Raw genomic sequence first — 23,177 nt, forward strand, 5'->3', positions numbered from 1 at the left:
TTTGGCCCAGGTTACTTATCCACCTTAAGACCTTTGAGTTTGCCTAGCACTTTTTCTTTTGTAATACCAATGGCACTCACTCCTGCTCCCTGACACTCACAAACCTCTGGCACACTGCTAGTGTCGTCCATAGTTGCAAAATATCCATTAAGTTCATCTGCCATTTCTTTGTTCCCCATTACCACCTCAGCAGCTTCATTTTCCAGTGGTACAATATTGACTCTCACTTCCCTTTTACTCTTTATATAACAGAAAAAAAACTTTGTGTTCTGCTTTATATTATTGGCTAGTCTACCCTCGTATTTCATTTTTTCCCTTCTCATAGCTCTTTTCCAACTTCCCACTCACTTTTGCTACCTTATATGCCCTTTCCTTGGCTTTTATGCAGTCCTTAACTTCCCTTGTTAGCCACAGTTGCCTAGCCCTGTGATTTGAGAACAACTTCTTCTGTGGGGTATATCTATCCTGCACTTTGTGAACTATACCCAGAAACTTGAGCCATCTCTGCTCTGCCATCATCCCAGTCAGTAGCCTCCTCCAATCCTCTTTCATGCCTGTGTAATTCCCTTTCTGTGTAGTTTCTGAAGAAAATGAGAATCAGGAGGCATTCAGGCACCGGTAGGGGCATACTCTTCACACGCTTTTACAGAAGCGGAGTAGTGAGCATCCTTACATGCTGCATCACTGTGTGCCTTGCAAACTGCACTGCGGCAGACAGGAATGCTCTTCAGCAAGTTAAAGCAGTCCAACGCATCGCTGGCACCAGTCTTTCCACCACCAAGAACATATACGCCAGAAAAAGGCCATCAATATCATGAAGGATCCCATATGGACTGTCCTACTCCCATCAAGAGAGGAGGCTACGTAGCATCCATACTGGGACCACCAGGCTCAAAAACAGTTACTTTCCCCCAGCAGTAATACTGATCAACACCTCCACCCACGAACCCAGACCCCCCCCCCACACCGCCAACCACCACTACTTTATCATTTCCTGTCAGAGTCAGCTTATGTACAGACACCCCTGTGTCTGTACATAACAAATAACAGAATAAAAAAATATCAGAATCCGGTTTAATATCACCGGCGTATGCTGTGAAACTTGCTGTTTTTGCATCAACAGTACAGTGCAATACTTAATAAAACCGTGAATTACAGTAAAAAATAAATAAAATTGTTGAATAAGTAGTGCAAAAATAAAAATAGTGAGGTAGTGTTCACGGGTTCAATGTCCATTCATACTTTGTTCTCCTTTACTCTTGTGTACTGGAAATGACATTAAACTCTCTTGAATTTTGAATCTTGACGGATCAAATCCCAGTGCACATGAATACAGACCAACGCAGGAATATATCCAGTTACACCTCAATGAGCGAGACCATCTGCTGCATGACAGCCTATAAATGGAAGACTTGTATTTATATTGCACCTTTCACAATCACAGTATGTCTCAAAAGAATGATCTGAAGGTTTTGGAGATTTACCAAAATGTGTCCTGGCATTGGGATATTAGAAATGTAGCTAAACTGGAGACACTGGGTTCAAAAGTTCAAAGTAAATTTATTACCAAAGTACTTAGAATTTACCATACACTACCTTGAAATCCAGTTTCTTGCAGGCATTTACAGGAAACTAAAAATATAATAGAATTATATGAAAAATTTATATAGACAGACTGACAACTAAAGTGCAGAAGAAGACAAATAGTGCAAACAAAAATTGTGCTGAGACAAGAGTCCCTGAAAGTGAGCCTAGGTCGTAGAATCAGTTCAGTGTTGAGGAGAGTGCAGTTATCCATGCTGGTCCAGGAGGCCCATGGCCGTTGCCAAACCTGGATGTGTGGGGCTTAAAGCTCTTGTACCTCCTTCCCGTTGGCAGCAGCGAGAAAAGAGCGTGGCCTGGATGGCAGGGTCCTTGATGATGAATGCTGCTTTCTTGTGACAGGCAGATAGCAGAAACGTTTCACGAGATCAAAGGCATTATGTAGCTAAATTTCTGCTAAACACTGCTGCTTGGATTAACTGAAATGTTATTCCATATACCTTGTAAGTCATAAACACCTGGGGATATTGTTGAGTCCAAACAGAAAATGGAACACATCGCATTTGATTATGTGAACAGCACAGCAGTGGAAACTGCAAGCAGTTTCAAACTCCTGGGAGTGTACATCTCACAGAAGCTCTCATGGTCCCAGAACACATTCTACACAATCAGGAAAGCTCACCAACACCTCTCCTTTCTGAGGAGGCGGAAGGGAACTGGACTATGCACATCTATACTCACACCTTTCTACAGATGCACAGTAGAGAGCATCCTAACATGTTGCATCACTGCATTGGACTGAAACTGCACTGTGGCAGACGGGAAGGCCCTACAATGGGTAGTCAAAATGACCCAGCACATCACTGGCATCAGCTTCCCCACCATCAAAGACATAAACAGAAAGGAGCCAAAAGAAGGCCAGCAGTATCATGAAGGATCCCACGCCCCCTGCTCATGGATTCTTTATCCCAATCCCATCAGGGAGGAAGTTATGTAGCATCCAGGCCAGGATCACCAGGCTCAAGAACAGTTACATTCCTCAAGCTGTAAGGCTGATCAACACCTCCACCCATGAACCCACCCTTCTACACCCCCCACCACCGCTACTTTATCATTTCCTATTAGAGTCACTAAATATTACAGTCCTCTGGGGCAATGCCAGAATCAAATAATTCTTGAAAGACCATCAATGCTGCCCTCAACTGCATCTCTTCATTTCATGCACGTCTGCTCTTACCCCATCCTCCCTCCACCCTACCAGGGATAGGGTTCCTCATGTCCTCACCTACGACTCCAGCAGCCTCCGTGTCCAGCACACAATTCTCCGAATCTTCCACCACCTCCAATGAGATCCCACCACCAAGCACATCTTTCCCTCCCCCCCGTGACTTTCTGCTTTCCAGAGGGTTCGCTGCCTACGTGACTCCCTTGTCCATTCGTCTCTCTCCACCGATCTCCCTCCTGGCACTTATCCTTGCAAGTGCAACAAGTGCTACCTGCCCCTCCACCTCCTTCCTCACTACCTTTCAGGGCCCCAAACCGTCCTTCCAGGTGAGGTGAGTCTGTTGGGATCATATACTGTGTCCAGTGCTCCCGGTATGGCCTTCCGTATATCAGTGAGACCCAACATAGATTGGGAGATTCCGTCACTGAACACCAGCGGGATCTCCCAGTGGCCACCTATTTTAATTCCACTTCCCATTCCCATTCCGATATGTCCAGCCATCGCCTCCTCCACTGTCATGATGAGACCACACTTAGGTTGGAAGAACAACACTTTATGTTCCGTTTGCCTCCAACCTGATGGTATGATCATTCATTTCTCGATCTTCCGGCAGTGCCTCCCCCCTTTCACCATTACTCATCCCCTTTTCCCTCTCTCGCCTTATCTCCTTGCCCACTCATTGCCTCCCTCTGGTGCTCCTCCCCCCTTTTATTTCCTCCATGGCCTTCTGTCTCTTTCGCCAATCAACTTCCCAGTTCTTTACTTCATCCCTCCCCCTTGAGTTTTCATCTATTACCTTGTGTTTCTCCCTCCCCTCCCCCCACCTTTTAAACCTACTCCTCATCTTTTTCTCTCCAGTCCTGCGGAAGGGTTTCGGCTGAAATGTTGACTGTATTCTTTTCCATAGATGCTGCCTGGCCTGCTGAGTTCCTCTAGCAGTTTGTGTGTGGTGACGTGCCTAGTGTCACTTTATGGGCATATAATCATTTTATGTATATAAACTATTTTACATCCTTATATTTACTGTGTTTTTTTATTAATCTGTTCTTGATCTTATTATTTTTTTTCCCCACTGCATTGGATCCAGAGTAACAATTATTTCATTCTCCATTACACTTTTGTACTGGAAATGACATTAAACAATCTTGAATCATGAAAAAATAGCAATATGGAGAACAAATTTTGGTCAGTCACTCTGTTTGATGGCTACCAGAAGTGAATCAGCTAGGATGCTCCTTTTTTGTTGCAACACTCCACGTAAGTGCGCTCACGGTGGGGAGGGCTCTGCCTGTAATGGACATGGCTGTATCCACCATTTTGTGTAGGTTTTGCTCCTTGGTCTGCTAGAAGTACTTAAAGCTATGAGGTGAATAGAGAAAGTAGATAGAGGGAGATTGCTCTCCTTGGGATGGGCTGAAGAATTAGCCGCATAAAATGATGATGATTGGCCAAATAAACAGAAGTGACCTGACGAAATGCAAAGCAGAAAGCACATGAAAATGCTCAATGGGCAGGCAGCATCTGTGTATAGACAAACAGAGTTAACATTTCACGTTGCCGAATTTTTGTCTGAACTGACAGAAGAAGTTAGTTTTAAGTTGCAGGACCGGTGGGGGAGGGAGGGAATGATATATTATTGAGGGTAGAGAAAGAGAGGCAGAGACAGATAGAGAAAGAAGGAGTAGAGACTGAGACAAAGATAGTGGGGAAGACAGAGAGAGGGTGAGGAGGGAGAGACACAGAGAAAGAGGGGAGGTAGATAAAATGAGAGAGGGTATTAGAGAAAGAGGGAGAGAGAGAAGAGAGATAGAGAGAGGGGAGAGAGACACAGAGAAGGGGAGAGAGAAAGATCAGAGACATGTATAAAACAGTGTAGCAGTTAGTGTGACGTTATTACAGCACCAGTGACTGGGGCTCAGTTCCTGCTGCTGTCTGTGTGGAATTTGGACTTTCTCCCCATTACTGCACGTGCTTCTACCAAGTGCTCTGGTTTCCTTCCACATTCCAAAGACTTAAGGGTTAGTAGATTACTTAGTCACATGGGTGTAATTGGGTGGTGCAGGCTCGTTGTGCTGGACGGGCCTGTAACTGTGCTGTTTCTTTAAATAAATAAAGATTAGAATTGTGCAGTATCAGAAGAGTCTCTTAAAAGACTCTGTTGTATCCGCCTTTACCACCTTCACTGGCAGTTCATTCCATGCACCCACCACTCTCTGAATGAAAACCTTATTCCTGACACCCCCCTTGTACCTACTTCCAAGCACTTAAAACTATGCCCACTCGTGCTGGCCATTTCAGCCCCAGGAAAAAACCTCTGGCTATCCACACGATCCTGCCTCTCATCATCTTATACACCTCTATCAGGTCACCTCTCATCCACCGTTGCTCCAAGGAGAAAAGGCCAAGTTCACTCAACCTATTCTCATAAGACATGCTCTCCAATCCAGGCAATATCTTTGTAAATCTTCTCTTCACTCTCTCTATAGTATCCGCATCCTTCCTGTAGTGAGGTGACCAGAACTGAACACAGTACTCCAAGTGGGGTCTGACTAAGGTCTTACATACCTGTAACATTACCTCACGGCTCTTGAACTCAACTCCACAATTGATGTGGGCCAACACACCATACGCCTTCTTAACAACACTGTCAACCTGCGCAGCAGCTTCGAGTGTCCTATTGTCATTGTCCCCAACATCTCACTGATCCTCCACACTGCCAAGAACCTTACCAGTAATATTATATTCTGTCTTCAAATTTGACCTCTTGAAATGAATCACTTCACACAGATGGGTTCAACTTCTATCTGCCACTTCTCAGCCCAGTTGGGCATCCTATTGATGTCGTGCTGTAACCTCTGACAACCTTCCTGATTATCCACAACGCACCCAACCTTTGTGTCATCAGCAAACTTACTAACCCACCCTTCTACTTCTTCATCCAGGTCATTTATAAAAATCACAAAAAGGAGGGGTCCAGAATAGATTCCTGCAGAACACCACTGGTCATCGTCCTCCATGCAGAATACGAACCACCTACAACCACCCTTTGCCTTCTGTGAGCAAGCCAATTCTGGATCCTCAAAGCAAGGTCTCCTTGGATCCCATGCCTCATGACTTTCTGAAAGAGCCTCGCATGGGGAACCTTATCAAATGCCTTACTGAAATCCATATACACTACATCCATTGCTCTACCTTCATCAACATGTTTTGTTATATCCTCAGTGCATTTTCTAACAGTTATCTTTTCATGAAATACACTTTAATACTGGTCAATTCTGATCTTCACTCCACATTTTGTACCTAGTTCTGAAGAATCAGTGATAGTAATAGTGCAATCACTTTGGTCAAGAATGTTGTTCTCCAGGATCTACATATGTTGGTGCAATGATTGGCCATGGTCCAGCCCCCTTCTCCGCTTGCTGATCGCCATGGGACTTAATCTGGGATGTTAGAGTGGATTCCCTAAATGGAGAACGCCTGTGCATGACTCTTGATAACATGTGGAAGCTGGTGCATAGACGGTCACCACACAGTCCTTGACAGACTGGGGTCAGGATCTAGAGGCGTGGAATGCAAAATGTCTAGGAACCCCTCACCACTGCAGCCTTCTTCCACCTTCGCTGCCATTGTGATATGTCATCATCTTCTGCCAGTTCCACCGTTGAGGCCTTGGTTGGATTGCTCTTTGGAACCTCATCCTCGACCTGACTGCCATGCACGACCTTACCAAGAGTTAAGGAGTAGATGGCTGAACTCAAGATGGCATCACTCTTAGAATCTCAGCAACTTACAAGTCTTTTCGCCACCACAAGATAGCGATCCTTGGAGAAATGAAGAACTAATTGGTGCACTATATGGAGGGATTGAAATCAATACTTTGTCCAGAGTTTCTCTGACCTACACTCAGTGGCCACTGTATTAGATACACCTGTACACCTACTCATTAATGCAAATATCTAATCAGCCAACTCAGTGAATACAAGCATACAAATGAGGTCATGAGATTCAGTTGTTGTTCAGACCAAACATCAGAATTGGGAAGAAATGATTTTGACAATGGAATGATTGTTGGTGCCAGACGGGGTGCTTTGAGTATCTCAGAAACTGCTGATCTCCTGGGATTTTCATGTACAACAGTTTCTAGAATTTATAGAGAATGGTGCAAAAAATGAAAAAAAAATTCACTAGTGGCAGTTCTGTGGGCGAAAATGGCCTGTGATTGAGAGGTCAGCGGAGAATGGCCAGACTGGTTAAGCTGACCAGGAAGGAGACAGTAACTCAAGTAACAATGTCATGCAACAGTGATGGGCAAAAGAACATCTCTGAAGACACAACGTGTCGAACCTTAAAGTAGATGGGCTACAGCAGCAGAAGATCATGAACATACATTCAGTGCCCACTTTATTAAGTACTTAATTAAGTTGCCACTGAATGTATAAGCTGATCTCCTGGAAACTAAGCACTTGACATGTGATGTGTTAAGAAATAAGCCTTGTACCATGTCATTTCTGATTTAAAAGAATAACCTTTTGACAAAATATATATTGTGTGAAATGGTGTGTGTGTGTCTGTGTGTGAAATTTAACCGTTTATAAAATATACAAAAGTGAAAGTGAGCTGTGACTCATTTTCAAGCAACGTGCACAAAATGCTGGAGGAACTCAGCATGTCAGGCAGTATCTGTGGAAAAGAGTAAACAGTTGACATTTCGGGCCTAGACCTTTCATCAGGATGACTGAGTTCCTTCAGCATTTTGTGTGTTGCTTGATTTTCTGCAGATTTTCTTGTGTTAGTAAGTAATGTTCATCTACTTCTTTGCTTGTAGACAATAGTAAATAATAAAGTTAATATTGATGACCAAAGTCATTTCTGTTGGATAGCACAGATTTCAGTTGTACGTTCAGAATCAGAATTGGAATCACTGACATCTGTCATGAAATCTGTTATTTTGCGGCAGCAGTACAGTGCAATACATAAAAAATACTATAAATTAAATAAGAAAAACAGTACACACACACACACACACACACACACACACACAAGATAACTAGAGCAGAAAGAGAGCACAAATGGTGAGGTAGTGTTCATGGGTTCATTGTCTGTTCAGAAATTTGATGGTGGAGGGGAAGAACCTGTTCCTAAAATGTTAAATGTGTGTCTTCTTCAGGCTCATGTAACTCTTCTCTGATGGTAGTACTGAGAAGAGGGCATGTCCAGGATGCTGAGGGTCCTTGATAATGGATGCCACCTTTTCAAGATATCTTCATGCTGGAGAGGCTAGTGCTCATGATGGAGCTAGCTGAACTTGCAACTTCCTTCATCCTGCGCAGTGGTGCCTTCATACAGACGGTGATGCAGCCAGTTAGAATGCTCTCCACGGTACATCTGTAGAAATTTGCTAGAATCTTGGGTGACATACTAAACCTCCTCAAACTCCTAACGAAATATGCACCTGTCGTGCTTTCTTCGTAATTGCATCAATATGTAGACTATGCACATCTATACTCACATCATTCTACAGATGCACAGTAGAGAGCATCCAAACAGGCTGCATCATTACATGGTGTGCAAACTATACTGTGGCGGATTGGAAGGCTCTACAAAGGGTAGTCTAAACTGTCCAGCACATCACTGACAAGAGCCTATGCATCACTAAGGACATATATACAGAACGGTGCCAGAAAAGACTGAATAACATTATGAAGGATCCCATCCACTGTGCTCATGCACTGTTTGTCTCACTCCCATCAGGGAGGAGGCTACATTGCATCCTTGCTAGGATCACCAGACTCAAAAACAGTTAATTTCCTTAAGCAGTCAGGCTGATCAACACCCCACCCGCTAATCCACCACTACTACTTTATCATTTCCTGTCAGCCTCCTTATCTACAGTGCCTAGTGTCACTTTATGGACAGACAATCAATCTATGTATATAAGCTACCTTTTGTATTTATTTTGGTTTTTTAAAAATTATTGTGATTTTTTTTTGTGCTGCATTGGATCCAGAGTAACAAATATTTCCTTCTCCTTTACACTCATGTCCTGGAAATGACATTGAACAATTTTGAATGGTGAATCTTGAAGCCTGAGTCTTGTTAGGAGTACAGGTTATTATTTTTACTGAGCAACCTTTTGTCAACAAAATTAATTAATTCAAATTATAAACTCCTCCAACTTATAGTTTAGAAAAGACCTGTTGTTTAGTTTCAATACCTTGCCTCATTGGAGCAGGTGGGTGTACTAGTCAGCAAGTGGCAATCTAGAATTAAAAAGCATCCAGCCAGGGAACTAATTTTCCCATGTGCAAAATCAGTTCAAAATTAACATAGATATAATATACAGCACAATGAAAGGAGAATAAATATACAGGAGAAGGAAAACTCTGATTTTAAACCTTGCAGTCATACCCACCCATTGGAAAGGCTTCGGGAGTAAACCCTGAGGAAGAAATCTGGAGCTGGGGTCCCTAAGGCAGTTTGATGTTGTTTACAACTTCACTCTGGCAACCTCTGCGACGACACTGGTGCCAAGCTGTACGGGCGCTTGCCCTTCCCTTGGACTACATCAGTGACGTAGAGAGGGGGAAGCCGCTGCACGGGCAACAGCTGGTTCTTCGAATCTTCCCACCCAGGCTTGCACCCTGGAGAGGACACAGTCCACCAGAGGCACAAACTGATGATCCCCCGGACCAACGACTGCCTACTACTATAATATACATCACAATAAAAGGAGCATTGAATGAAATATTTTGTAAAACTTTTTAACTACAATTACTGGAAAGTTTGGAGTTTGTTTGAATGCTTCAGGACATTCTGAAGTCGTGTAGTGGCCACTTTATTTGGTACACCTGTACACTTGCTTATTAATAAAAATATCAGCTAATCATGTGGCAGCAACTCAATGCACAAAAGCATGCATACATGGCCATGAGGTTCAGTTGTTGCTCAGACCAAACATCAGAATGGGGAAGAAGCGTGATCTCAGTGACTTTGACCGTGGAATGATCGTTGGTGCCAGACAGGGTGGTTTGAGTATCTCGGAAACTGCTGATCTCCTGGGATTTTCATGCACAGGTCTCTCGGGTTTACAGAGAATGGTGCAAAAAAGATAAGCTGTCATTTAACTGCGTAACCAATTATGTATATAAATGAAATACAGAACAATATAGAACGTTATCAACACTACTATATAGATAGATATAAACTGTGTATTAGTTCCTGATAGTTATTAATGGAGGAATTCATCCAGTGTATGCAGCTGTGTTCTTTTGATTGACTGTATATGGCCGGGGCCCGTGGTTGAGTGGTCGGAGACTTGGGCCGGCTCCCCCACCGGACTTAGTCTGGTGAGGAGGGTGTGAGGACACCCAGCAAGACTGATAAAAAGCAAGACCTGACAAAGGGCAGATGAGCTCCTTGTGAGCCAACGGCCATCTTCTGTGGAAGAGATTAAAGCCTCACCACGTATCTATGAATCATATACTATGCATCGAGTTAGAAGAGACATGATGAACTTGGGCACTGCACCGTGTCCCTGGACTTGCCCAAGGCCTCTGCCTAAGGAAGGGCTGAGCTCGAAGAAGCGGCCGCGGCTGGAGGCCGACACGGCCTCGGGCTCGAGTTCGGCGGGAGCGGCGGCGGGCGGTGTTAAGGCGGCCAGCGAGAACAAACTGGAGGAGAGGCAGTACTCGGTGCTGTCGCAAGATCGAAGAAGATGGAGGTGCATAGCCGCCAACCCCGGATTCCAGATGGCACCCACTGACTGACTGACTGATATGACCAAAATCAACTTAGTACAGATAATGGACTGCCTTCATACGATGCTTTTGACAATTGCATTCTCCTAATCTTCATTTTCATTGTAAAATTTAAGACGATTGTTGATGCCTTCAAATTCTTTGTAGTTTCTAACTTGTTGAAGTAGTGAAATTGTTTCATTTTCATTCCCGGCCATTTCTGGCATCTCTGAGCCTGAATGCTTGAAATCACAGTGAGCAAAACAATTCTATATTGTCTTACTGCTTATTTCTCTGACTATCAGTGTCAAAAATCACTGCTTTTTGAACACAAACACAGGCAACTGACTCTGTTTAAAAACTTTTTTCTAAGCACGGTGTAGTTTCTAATGGCTACACTAGTGATGCTAGTTAGCAACTGTTCGGCAACATCCTCCTGTCCTAAATAAAAGAAGGGAAGCCCAGCCATCTTCTCGCTTGGTTTTTGTTCTTTAATAGTTGTCCTAAATTAGTGGCTATGCTGATTAACTGATGGCCCAATTAACTAGAATCTGGTGTACTGGGTAGAGGAAAATTACAAAATTGGTTAAGTTTAATTTTCATTCCTTTCATTAACGAGAATCTCACATCTTGGTTTATGTGGACCCCAAGTGCAGGCTATTGACTAAGATATGTGTAGGTGGATTCCATTGAACCTCAAGACTTTTATATCAAAATTATGTTGATGTGTATTAGTTCTAATGTCGCATTGCTGGAAGGAATGAATATGTATTGATTCCATGCTTGTGTTGAGTGGAATGTTTTACGTGTCCTGCTCTGGTCTGATGCCACAAACATCATTAGGACCTATGCCTTGCTTGATTCCTTTACCTTTAAAATTAAAAAAAAAGTCCCACTCCTTCCAATTTTGCTGTTTCAGGGAATGAGGATGTGGGAAGATCATACCAGAGGCAGACTGAGGTAAAATTCCCCTGAGAGCAAATTGTGCTTAGGAATTAGTGCAAATGTTAATTCATCATCCATCCAGGCTAGGCTGTCTTCTCACTGTCTAACTGGCTGCATCACCATCTGGTATGGGGGTGGGGGAGGGGGTTGGGGGGTCTACCGCAAAAGATCAAGGTAAGCTGCAGGGAGTTGTAAAATTAGTCAGCTCCACAATGGGCACCAGCCTCCATAACATCTAGGACATCTTCAAGGAACGGTGCCTCAAGAAGGTAGAGTCTTTCATTAAGGATCCCCATCACTGAGGACATACCATCAGGAAGGAGGTACAAGGAGGTACAGAAGCCTGAAGGCACACACTCAGTGATTCAAGAACAGCTTCTTCCCCTCTATTTATATACAGTATATATATATATACACACACACACAGAGTAATTTATTTACTTATTTTCTATATTATCATGTATTGCATTCTACTGCTGCCACTAAGTTACAAAAGTTCACAACATATGTTGATGATATTAAACCGGATTCTGATTCTACAGATTCACTTTCAAGGACTCTACAGCTCATGTTCTCACTAATATTTATTTCAAAGTTCAAAGTAAACATTCTCAAGGTGCCTATATGTCACAACCATGAGGTTCATTTTCTTGTGGGCATTCACAGTAAGTACAAAGAAACAGAATCAATGAAGAACCGCACATAAGGTGTAAAAGGCAACAAACTGCAAATGAGTGAAGTTATCCCTCTGGCTCTAGGGCCTGATGGTAGAGTGGTAGTAACTGTTCCTGAACCCTGTGGTGTGGGTCCTGAAATTCTTGTACCTCCTTCCTGATGGCAGCGGTGCGAAGAGAGCATGGCCTGGATGGTGGGGGTCCTTGATTATGTTGCTTTCCTGAGACAGTGCTCCTTATAGACGAACTGAATGGTGGGGAGGGCCTTACCTGTGACGGATTGGGCTGCATCCATTACTTTCTGTAGGGTTTTCCATTCAAAGGCATTGGTGTTTCCATACCAGGCTGTCATGCAACCAGTCAGTATACTCTCCATTGTACATCTATCAAAGTTTTAGGTGATATGCTGTATCTTTTCAAACTTCTAAGAAAGTAGCGGCACTGCCATGATACTTTGTAATGGCACTTACGTGCTGGACCCAGGATGTAATATATCTTCCTTTGCATGTTAGTTATTTCACAGTCTTTGTCTGTGAGTAGCTTTTCATTGATTCTACTATGTTTTCTTTGATCTACTGTGAATGCCTGCAAGAAAATGAATCTCAAGGCAGTATATGGTGACATATACATACCTTGAACTTTGACATGTCCATGTATAGGTTAGCAATAATAGACGTTGTTTATTATTTCTGGACATCGTTTATCATTTCTTGCTGTTGCTGAAACTTGAAAATGAAGTGCTGTATTTTTGTCTTTTTGTTGTCTGCCCATCTCGTAAGCTCTAATCTGAAAGGAGACTAAATCTGCCTCTTCAGGTCTTCTCCCAACGTGTTATTCCCTTCAAGAAATTTAGCAGGAGGCCAAGTTAGATGAGTCATAGTTACTCCATTGCCTTTGAAGGAACCCCAGGAAAAGCTAGGCCCATATAAAGGCATTTAAAAACCAAATGTAGTGTGTGTCTTTGATATCTTTCAATTTTTGACCTGGAAAATAAATACAAAGATATTAAAAAACACTTTTATGTCCTGATGTGAGGCAAGAAAGTTAAGAGGAAACAATAGGAGATATGGTCGGCAAGGTAGAGTAGGGCATAGCATAACACTTTACAAGACGAGATGTAAGATTGGGGTTGAAATCCTGGTGCTACCTGTAAAAGTTTGTACGCTGTCCCTGTGACTGCATGGGGGTTCTTCTGGGTGGTTCGGTGTCCTCCCAAATTCCAGCGGTGTACGGGTTAGGGTTAGTGAGTTTGGGCATGCTATGTTGGCAAAGCTTGTGGTCTGCTCAGAACATCCTCTGACTTGATTTGAAGCAAACCAACATATTTCCCTGTACTTTTCAATTTACTTGTGATAAATAAAGCTAATTTTTAAGGTTTCTAAAAAAAATGTCATGTTTTTTGTGAACTTTGTTGTCTTAAGTATTTGCTATTTTGAAATTAGCAAAGAATATCCAATCAGATATCAACGATTTTTTCCTTATATCCACTAATTGAATTAAATTCTCTTATTCTCTTCATATGTCCTTTTTTTAACCATCTTTCACACCACAACATTTAAATACCAACTTCTCTTCTCATGCCATCTGGTCTTCTTGGAACCGGAGAGAACTGAGTGCTATATATATTCTGATAAAGATAGGTGAAGAAAAATATGTCTATTTTTTAATTGCAAGTTATTTTCAAATCATTATATAAAGGTTCTTTAAATTAAAGCACAATTTATAACTCAGTGGCCATTTTATTAGGTACATCTGTATACCTGCTCATTAATGCAATTATCTAATCAGCCAATCGTGTGGCAGCAACTCAATGCATAAAAGTATGCAGGCTTGTCAAAAGATTCAGTTGTTGTTCAACCCAAATGGCAGAATGGGAAGAAATGCGATCTACACACACAAAATGCTGGCCGGAACTCAGCAGGCCAGGCAGCATCTATGGAAGGGTTCTTGCTTGAGAAATGTGATGTAATCTAAGTGACTTTGACCGAGCAATGATTGTTGGTGCCAGAGGATGTCATTTGAGTAACTTAGAAATTGCTGATCTCCTGGGATTTTCATGCACAACAGTCTCTTGAGATTGTATGAAAATTAAAAAAAAATCTAGTGAGCAGCAGTTCTATGGGTGAAAATGCCTTGTGAATGAGAGGGGCCAGACTGGTTCAAGCTGACAGGAGGGTGATGGTAGCTCATATAGCCACGCATTATAGCAGTGGTGTGTGGAAAGGCAACTCTGAACACACAGCACAATGAACCTTGAAGTGGATAGGCTATAGCAGCAGAAGAGCATGAACGTACACTCATTGGCCACTTTATTAGGTACAAGGGATACTTAATAAACTGGCCACTGAGTGTTTATGTACCTAATAAAGTGGCTACTGCATTTTTAGGTACTCAATTAAGTGGCCATTGAATGTTCAAAGGTTCTTGACTGTAAATTAAAGAGTGCAACACACATAAAAGTTGCTGGTGAACGCAGCAGGCTGGGCAGCATCTATAGGAAGAGGTACAGTCGACATTTCGGGCCAAGACCCTTCGTCAGGACTAACCGAAGGAAGAGCTAGTAAGAGATTTGAAAGTGGATGAGGGAGGGGGAGATCCGAAATGATAGGAGAAGACAGGAGGGGGAGGGATGGAGCCAAGAGCTGGACAGGTGATTGGCAAAAGGGGTATGAGAGGATCATGGCACAGGAGGCCCAGGGAAAAGGAAAAGGGGGAGGGGGGGGAACCCAGAGGATGGGCAAGGGGTATAGTGAGAGGGACAGAGGGAGAAAAAGGAGAGAGACAGAGAGAAAGAATGTGTGTATATAAATAAATAAGGGATGGGGTACGGAGGGGAGGTTGGGCGTTAACGGAAGTTAGAGAAGTCAATGTTCATGCCATCAGGTTGGAGGCTACCCAGACAGAATATAAGGTGTCGTTCCTCCAACCTGAGTGTGGCTTCATCTTTACAGTAGAGGAGACCGTGGATGGACATATCCGAATGGGAATGGGATGTGGAATTCAAATGTGTGGCCACTGGGAGATCCTGCTTTCTCTATATTCTTTATCACTTTAGGAAAGCCGCAGCAGTTACTCAGGACACTAAATGATGTAAACATCAGTTGACATGAAAAATGAGAAACTTCGTGTCTGTGACTCTGGTATTGTTTAGCTGGGTTTGTTCTTTTCAATGCATTAATCTTTACACGTTATATTCTTGTGTTTGATGTAGGTTATGGACAAACTGGCCCAATGTCCCAACGTGCCGGTTATGATTCAGTAGCCTGTGCTGTGTCTGGCCTTATGCACATTACTGGTCCAGAGGTACATTTTATCTTTTAAATTCAGTTGCTGTAAAACTTCATATTATTCTTTTTGGTAGGCTAAAGCGGAAAGTGTAGTAGGGACCACTGCTGTTGGGTCAATACTTACTGAGATCAGCAGTAATACAATGGGCTGTCTGGTCCTGGATATATTTGCTTTTACAAAGATCACAGATCTATGATTCAACTGTTGGCATGACATGCAACAAAAGATGGCAGCATTCAACAATTATACAAAAATAAGAATTATATAAAAAAAAGTTAGAAGAAATAATCCCTCTAATTTTTTATAGCTGCGAGGACCAACTATCGCTCTGAGCAGGAAGGTTTTAGACTGCCTGAAAACTGCGCAGTATTTTAAATGTTATTTTTTAATATGCATACTCTGAATATTGACTAGATGACGCCTGCATTCAGTGGGCTAGCAGTTCATTAAGAATGAGCTACCAACTTCCCTTCTGTGTTTATTGTTGCAATTTATAACAGTTTTGTAACTTAAAACACTGACAATGTAAATATGTTGAAGCTCTAAAATATTTCTGTTAATGTTATGCTACATTTATTATTTAGAAGATTTATGCATTATATGCATTAGCACATAATTAATTACAGGGTATTTCACAATTATATTAACATAGATATTAAAATTATATTCGCATAATTTCAAGATTTTAACATTATATAAAAGAAAATTCTAGCTGTGCGACAACAAAGGCTATGTGCCATGGGAACGTTTTAGTTACTGCACATCTCCACACTATGCAGTTTAGAGGAAACTAGAAGTACATATATGGAATAAAATATGCAGAAATACATAAATTCCAGCAGTTATTTAAAATAGAGATAGCATAGTGGTTAGTGCAACACTTAACTGTATCTGTGACCCAGGTTCAATTCTCGCTGCTGCTTGTCAGGAGTTTTTACATTCCTACTGTGACTGTGTGAGTGTCCTCCAGGTGCTCCAGTTTCCTCCCAAAGTCCAAAGATACACCAGTTGGTAGGTTAATTGGTGGTTGTAAATTGTCTAGGCTAGGGTTAAATCGGGGGTTGCAGTGTGGCATGGCTCAGAAGGCCAGAAGGGCCTAATACACGCTGTATCTCAATTATAAGACGCAAACAACAATTATAAGAATTAGCTTAAAGTGTTTACAGTGCAGTGCAGTGACTGGGATAATAGATTGAACTTCACTTTCACAGACCTTCACTTTTTAATGCTTACATTTTTAAGAATCCTCTCGCCCACAGATAATAATGCAGTTAGTTGCATGGTATTGATGAATCATTGTACATTGTGATGAATAATCGGGTGCTTTTGGAGCTGTGCCCCTTGTGTGCCCGACTGATCAGATTGGGTGTTGTCTTGATTTTACTGTCATTTTGTGAATTGAAATAACTCTTAATTAAGAGTAGGGTGTATAGTTTGCTCTAGACGAGCGGCAGAGGTGATGAAATTCAGTGGGTTTAATTGCAGCACTGCACAAACTTAATGAAAGGCTAATGACGTGTTTGTGTATTGCAATGTGCTTAATTGTTTTTGGGACATTCAACCATCCCTAGATCAGTAGGAGAGTGAGAGTTGATTAGATAATTCATTGCAAAACAACCAATGAGCAGTTTCTTGCAACATTTTATATGTTTATTGTCTGCTTATAGTTATTGATTGCCCACTGCTAGTTGTCCTAAAAAAGGTGATAGACGTTCGGCACAGAACCAACATGGATAACTTCAGCAAAGTCTGAACTGGTTCTATAACCTTCAAGAACTCTACAACTCATGTTCTCAGTATTATTTTTTTTGTATTTGCAGATTTATCTTCTTTTGCACATTTGTTATTTGTTATTTCTGTATAATTTTTCATTGATTCTATAGTATTTCTGTCTTCTATTGTGAATTCCTGCAAGAAAATGAATCGCAAGATACTATAGTGGCATGCATGTACTTTATTAATAAGTTTACTTTGAACTTTGAGTAGATGGGCTAAAGGGCCTATTTCTGTACTGTGGTGCTCCCTGACTCTCGATGACATCTTTCTTTTGAATTTCTGCTAGCCTTGAAAATGATTTAATTAAAAACATAAGCTTGAACATCAGATATTATAATTATACTTTCCCACAATGACCTCCCTGAATTTTGTTTCTTAGGCTTCTTGAATGAATCCCAGATATGTTGGCACCTCATCTTCCAATCTACTGAAAAGTAATCAACTGAAACAGTCATTCATATCTCCATTCATGGAAGTTGTCATTCATAAGAATCACAAAGAACAGTAGTCTCAGAACAGACCCCTGCAGAAAACCACTGGCCACTGACCTTCAGGCTGAAACCACAACAATTCTGTATCCACATAGCCTCCTGAATAATGAATGAAGAACCTTATCAATGCCTTACTGAAATCCATATAAACATAGAAAACCTACGGCACAATACAGGCCCTTCGGCTCACAAAGTTGTGCTGAACATGTCCCTACCTTAGAAATTACTAGGGTTACCCATAACCCTCTATTTTTCTAAGCTCCATGTACCTATCCAAAAGTCTCTTAAAAGACCCTATTGTGTCTGCCTCCACCACTGTTGCCAGCAGCCCATTCCACACACTCACCACTCTCTGCGTAAAAAACTTACCCCTAACATCTCCTCTGTACCTACTCCCAAGCACCTTAAACCTGTGCCCTCTTGTGATAGCCATTTCAGCCCTGGGAAAAAAGCCTCTGACTATCCACACGATCAATGCCTCTCATTATCTTATACACCTCTATCAGGTCACCTCTCATCCTCCGTCGTTCCAAGGAGAAAAGGCCGAGTTTACTCAACTTGTTTTCATAAGGCATACTGCCCAATCCAGGCAACATCCTTGTAAATCTCCTCTGCACCTTTTCAATGGTTTCCACATCCTTCCTGTAGTGAGGCGACCAGAACTGAGCACAGTACTCCAAGTGGGGTCTGACCAGGGTCCTATATAGCTGCAACATTACCTCTCAGTTCTTAAATTCAATTCCACGGTTGATGAAGGCCAATGCACTGTATGCCTTCTTAACCACAGATATACCACATCGACTGCTCTAACTTCATCAATGTGCTTTGTCACATCTTTGAGGAATTCAATCAGTCTCGTGAAGTATGTCCTGTCCCTCACAAAGCCATGCTGACAATAACTAATCAGGCGACGCTTTGCAAATATTAGTAAATTGTCTCTCTAAGAATCTTCTGCAATAATTCGCCACCACTGAAATAAGACTCTCTGCTCTATAATTCCTAGGGTTATCCTATCCCCTTTCTAGAACAATGATATAACATTTCCCACCCTCCAATCATTTGGTGTTACTGCTGCGGCCAGTGAAGACACAAAGCTCATCAGCAATCTTTTCCCTCACTTCCCGTAGTAACCGGTGGTATATCCCATCTGGCCCCAGGGACTTAACTGTAATAATATTTTTCAAAGGTTCCAGCACATGCTCTTTCTTAATGTCAACTTGCTCCAGCATATCAGTGTGCTTTACACTGTCCTTAGAAATGTCAAAATCCCTCTCACTAGTGAATATTGAAATCCTCCAAATCCAGGTATATGTTTCCTTTTCTATCCCAGATCGGCCATACCTTCACTCTGGTCATCCTCTTTTTTTCACGTATGTGTAGAACACCGGGGTTTTCCTTAATTCTTCTCGCCAAGGCCGCCTCACACCCCCTTCTAACTTTCCCAAATCCATCTTAAGCTCATCCCTGCTTAGTTTATAACTTTCTAGAGCTCTTTCTGGTCTTGCTTCCTAAACCTTAGGTAAGTTTCTTTCTTCCTCTTGACCAGATGTTCCACATCTCTTGTCAACCACGATTCTTTCACTCCACCACCCTTTCCCTGCTTCCCTGGGACAAAACAATCCGGAACCCCAAACAAATGCTCCCTAAATAACCTCCACATGTCTGTTGTGCATTTCCCTGAGTACAACTGTCCCAATTTATGCTCCAAAGTTCCTGCCTAATAGCATCAGTATTCCAATGTAATCATCATCATCATCATTATATGCCTTGTCGTATGACATGGCGATCATGGTCTTTCCTCTATTCATAACCATAATTGTCCTTGGCAAATTTTTCTACAGAAGTGATTTGCCATTGCCTTCTTCTGGGCCGTGTCTTTACAAGATGGGTGAGCCCAGCCATTATCAATACTCTTCAGAGATTGTCTGCCTGGCGTCAGTGGTCACATAACCAGGACTTGTGATATGCATCAACTGCTCATACGACCATCCACCTCCTGCTCCTGTGGCTTCATGTGACTCTGACTGGGGAGTAGGGACTAAGCAGGTACTACACCTTGCCCAAGGGTGATCTGGTAGAGGTGCATCTCCACCCCGCCACCAAATCATAATTCCACCTCCCCCACTTAAATCTTCAAGTTCAAGTTTAATTGTCATTTATCCATATACGCATGTGTACAGTGTTCCTCTGGGGCTAGGCTACAAAGCATATAATCAAAGCCAGCACATATGGTTATGATAACACATACTGTCACTAAAAGATATTAGCACACGTCCCTGAGTGACATGGCCTGAGAATTGATGGCAAAGGTAACGTCCTGGAGCCGCGCTTATTCAAGAACAAGCATGTAGCAGTTCCTCACTTCACCTGACTCAGCTGCAGATGATGCTATTGCAGCTTGTCTTCCAGGACATGAAAACTGGAGAACATGAATTCTAGCATGCCTGTGACGCCTCAATTCTCTCCCACGCTGCTCTTGGCATCTCTTCCCCAGGGTGACTGTAACAGTTGATGCTGTAGCATGAGGTCGTGGTCCACACAATAACCAAGACCATGCTGCTCTCCCGCTATTGGTCTTTCCGAAGAACCAATGAAGCAGCTGCTATTCCTGTCCAAGGCTATGTTTAAAGTCAGGGAGTTGTGGTCACTGTCTCTGAAATGCTCACCCACTGAGAGATCTCACACCTGACATGGTTGATGTCCTAGCACCAGATCCATTATGGCCTCTCCACTAGTCAGTCTGTCTACGTATTAAGGGATATGGCGTTAGTGCAGGAAAGAGGCACTGAGATTAGTCATAACTGAGCCAGCACAAGGGGCAAATGGCCTACTCTTGCTCCTGTGACTTAGTTTTATATTTGAGTTGTTCCCTTCTCACCAGAACATTTATTGTTTGTGACAACTTCATACTTGGCAGGTTTGGCTCCTGTACCATTGAAAATTTTCAAAAATTACATTAAGTAAGACAATACACACCGCAGCCTCTTTATTAGGTTCTTCGTGTACCTGATAAAGTGGCCACGGAGTAGTCTTCTGCTGCTGTAGCCTAGGCACTTCAGGGTTCAACCTGCTGTGTGTTCTGACATGCTCTTGTACACCACTGTAGAGGCATCACAGGCAAGCTTCACTGGAAGATGTGGATCATTATGTGTGAGTACTTTGTCTGACACACCGTCTCCTTTGCCTTTTGAAAAGCCACCTCACACTGTGTTGTCCATTGCCATTTCTTCCTGTTCTAGAGAGGTAAAGAGTTCAAGAGGTGGAGCACAGTAGCCAGGTTTGGCAGGAACCGGCTAAAGTAGCTGACAAATCCAAAACAGACCACAACTGTGACACGTCCCTTTGCCTTGGGGCATCTACCACTGTTTGACGTTTCTCAGCACCCTTCTGTAATCCTTGTGCGTCAACAGTGTGACCACAGTAAATAATGCTTGGTTTAAAGAATTCATACTTGTTGCATCATGCTCTGAGCCCATAATCTTCTAATCTTTCTTAACACGTTCTGAGGTTTTGGAGATGCTCCTTCTCATCCTTACCAGATGATGACATTTTGGTAACCCTGAGTGCCTGGACAGTCTTGTAGCACCTGGTCCGTATTTTTCTGCTGGAGTGCAGGTGCCGCTGCTACTCCAGAAATAAGCCTATAATAACAATAAAGCCCTTTGTGAGTGTTTATGGTGAGAAGCACTTTGGACTCTTCTTCCAACTCTGTCTATAGGAAAACCTCAGCTATCTCCATTTTGCTGAAGTGTTTTCCTCCAGAAAGGTTTGCAAAGATGTCTTCTATTCTGGGCAGAGGATATTGATCTACTTTAAGTTCTGGGTTGATAGTGACTTTAAAATCACCACAGATTCTGACAGACCCATTTTTCTAGACTACTAGGACTACTGACATTGCTCATGGGCTCCACTCAACCTTGGAAAGTATTGTTTTAGCTTCCATGCGATCCAATTCACTGGCTACTTTATCATGGATTATATAAGGAACTGGAACGACTTTGTAAAACATGGGTGTGGCATTTTTATTTAACACTGCTTTATGTTGAAATTTTCCAATGCCATCCTTGAATACTGCTGTGGCATTATCCAGTACCTTTATTAATTTGCTTTCAGTTGACTCTTTTACAGGGGATGTGGCATGCAAATGACGGATGGATCTTGTGTCATGTTTCAGCCAATCTCAGCCCCACAATGCTGGTCTTCCTGTTTTTTTCCACAATGTGGCTTGTTTGTTGTGCTTCACTTTTATGAAAGTCATATCCACAGGAGTTAACTTTTCTCCAGTATCACTTCTTAGTTGGATATCTGCAGGCTTCAGTGGAATATCTTTGAAATGCCATTCAAGCTTATTTTCTGCAATGACTGAAACAGCTGAGCCAGTGACCAATTCCATTTTAATTAATTTACCATTCATTTCTGGTGTAAGCTATATTGCTTGTCTCCTGTTAGTTTTAACATGTAAATCTGAAGGCTATTCAGTCCTGTGTCACTCTCATCATTAACAGATTTTTCATCAACAGTATGCAGATTAGTGCTCTTTTAGAATCTGCAGCTTAACTTTTTATCTTTTTCTCTACCCTGTGCAGTCAATTTATTTTTGTCTGCCTGACTTCATCTTTGTATATGTCCTAATTTGTTGCATTTTCTGAAAGTTTTGCCTTTAAATCTGCATTGGTCTGGGGAATGTGAGCCCCTGCCTCAACGGTAACATAATTTATTCAGCCAGGCTAATTTCTGTTTAGACGTTGCAATTTTGTTCATGCTTTCTTTCATTCCTGACCGCAACACAATTGTGTCTCTGCCTGCTAGTTCCATTGATACAGCTATTTCCTCTGCTCTTCTAAAGGTAAATTGTGCTTCTAACTGAAGCACAACTTACATTTTGAATAGATTCCATAAACTAAACGATCTCTCAGTGCATCGTTATGCCCCTAACCAAACTGACAATGCTCAGACAACTTCTTCAATTCAGCCACATATGCTGAAATGGAGTTACCTTCCTTTTGATTCTGTTTATGAAAGCTAAAATGTTCTGCAATCAACATTGGTTTTGGTTCTAAATATTCCCGCATTACTTTCATGATATCAGCAAAGCTCATTTCGGCTGGTTTGGTTGGAATAGTCAAACTTCTAAGCAAACAGTATGCTTTTAAACCCAATGCAGTCAGCAAAACTTGCATTTGCTTCTTATTGGCTATTTTATATGCTTCAGCATACCGCTCAATTTGTTCTGTATACAATATCCAGTCGAATGTGTCTACCTTCCCGATGTAGCCAGTCGTTTCTACTTTTACTTATGATTATTACCACCCAGTACACACTGTTTATTTAACTTGACTGTGTTCTCTCTCCCTTCTGAAGAAACACATGCTGCGCTGCTTTTGTTTTTAACTCGATCACCTTGTTGTGCTTTTTTTAAAACTGGAATATCTCAGTGCACTTCAAAGGTAGTCATCACAGGTTCATTTTAAAAATACCTCATCAGCACTGTTATATTTTC

General features: G+C 42.1%; 1 protein-coding gene across 12 annotated transcripts in view; it reads left to right on the top strand.

The window, feature by feature from the left end:
- The window catches only part of sugct (succinyl-CoA:glutarate-CoA transferase), a 564,860-nt gene that overhangs the window by 123,143 nt on the left and 418,540 nt on the right, over nt 1-23,177 (top strand). For all 12 annotated transcript variants that reach the window (XR_011885315.1, XR_011885312.1, XR_011885321.1 and 9 more), the window contains exon 7: nt 15,334-15,425. Coding sequence is in view for 8 of the 12 variants with exons in the window: in XM_072252169.1 (XP_072108270.1) it covers nt 15,334-15,425 (92 nt within the window). In the remaining 4 variants the exon portion in view is untranslated. The remainder of the gene's footprint in view (nt 1-15,333; nt 15,426-23,177) is intronic.

This window comes from Mobula birostris, chromosome 1 (assembly GCF_030028105.1).
Source record: "Mobula birostris isolate sMobBir1 chromosome 1, sMobBir1.hap1, whole genome shotgun sequence".
Lineage (NCBI taxonomy): Eukaryota > Metazoa > Chordata > Chondrichthyes > Myliobatiformes > Myliobatidae > Mobula > Mobula birostris.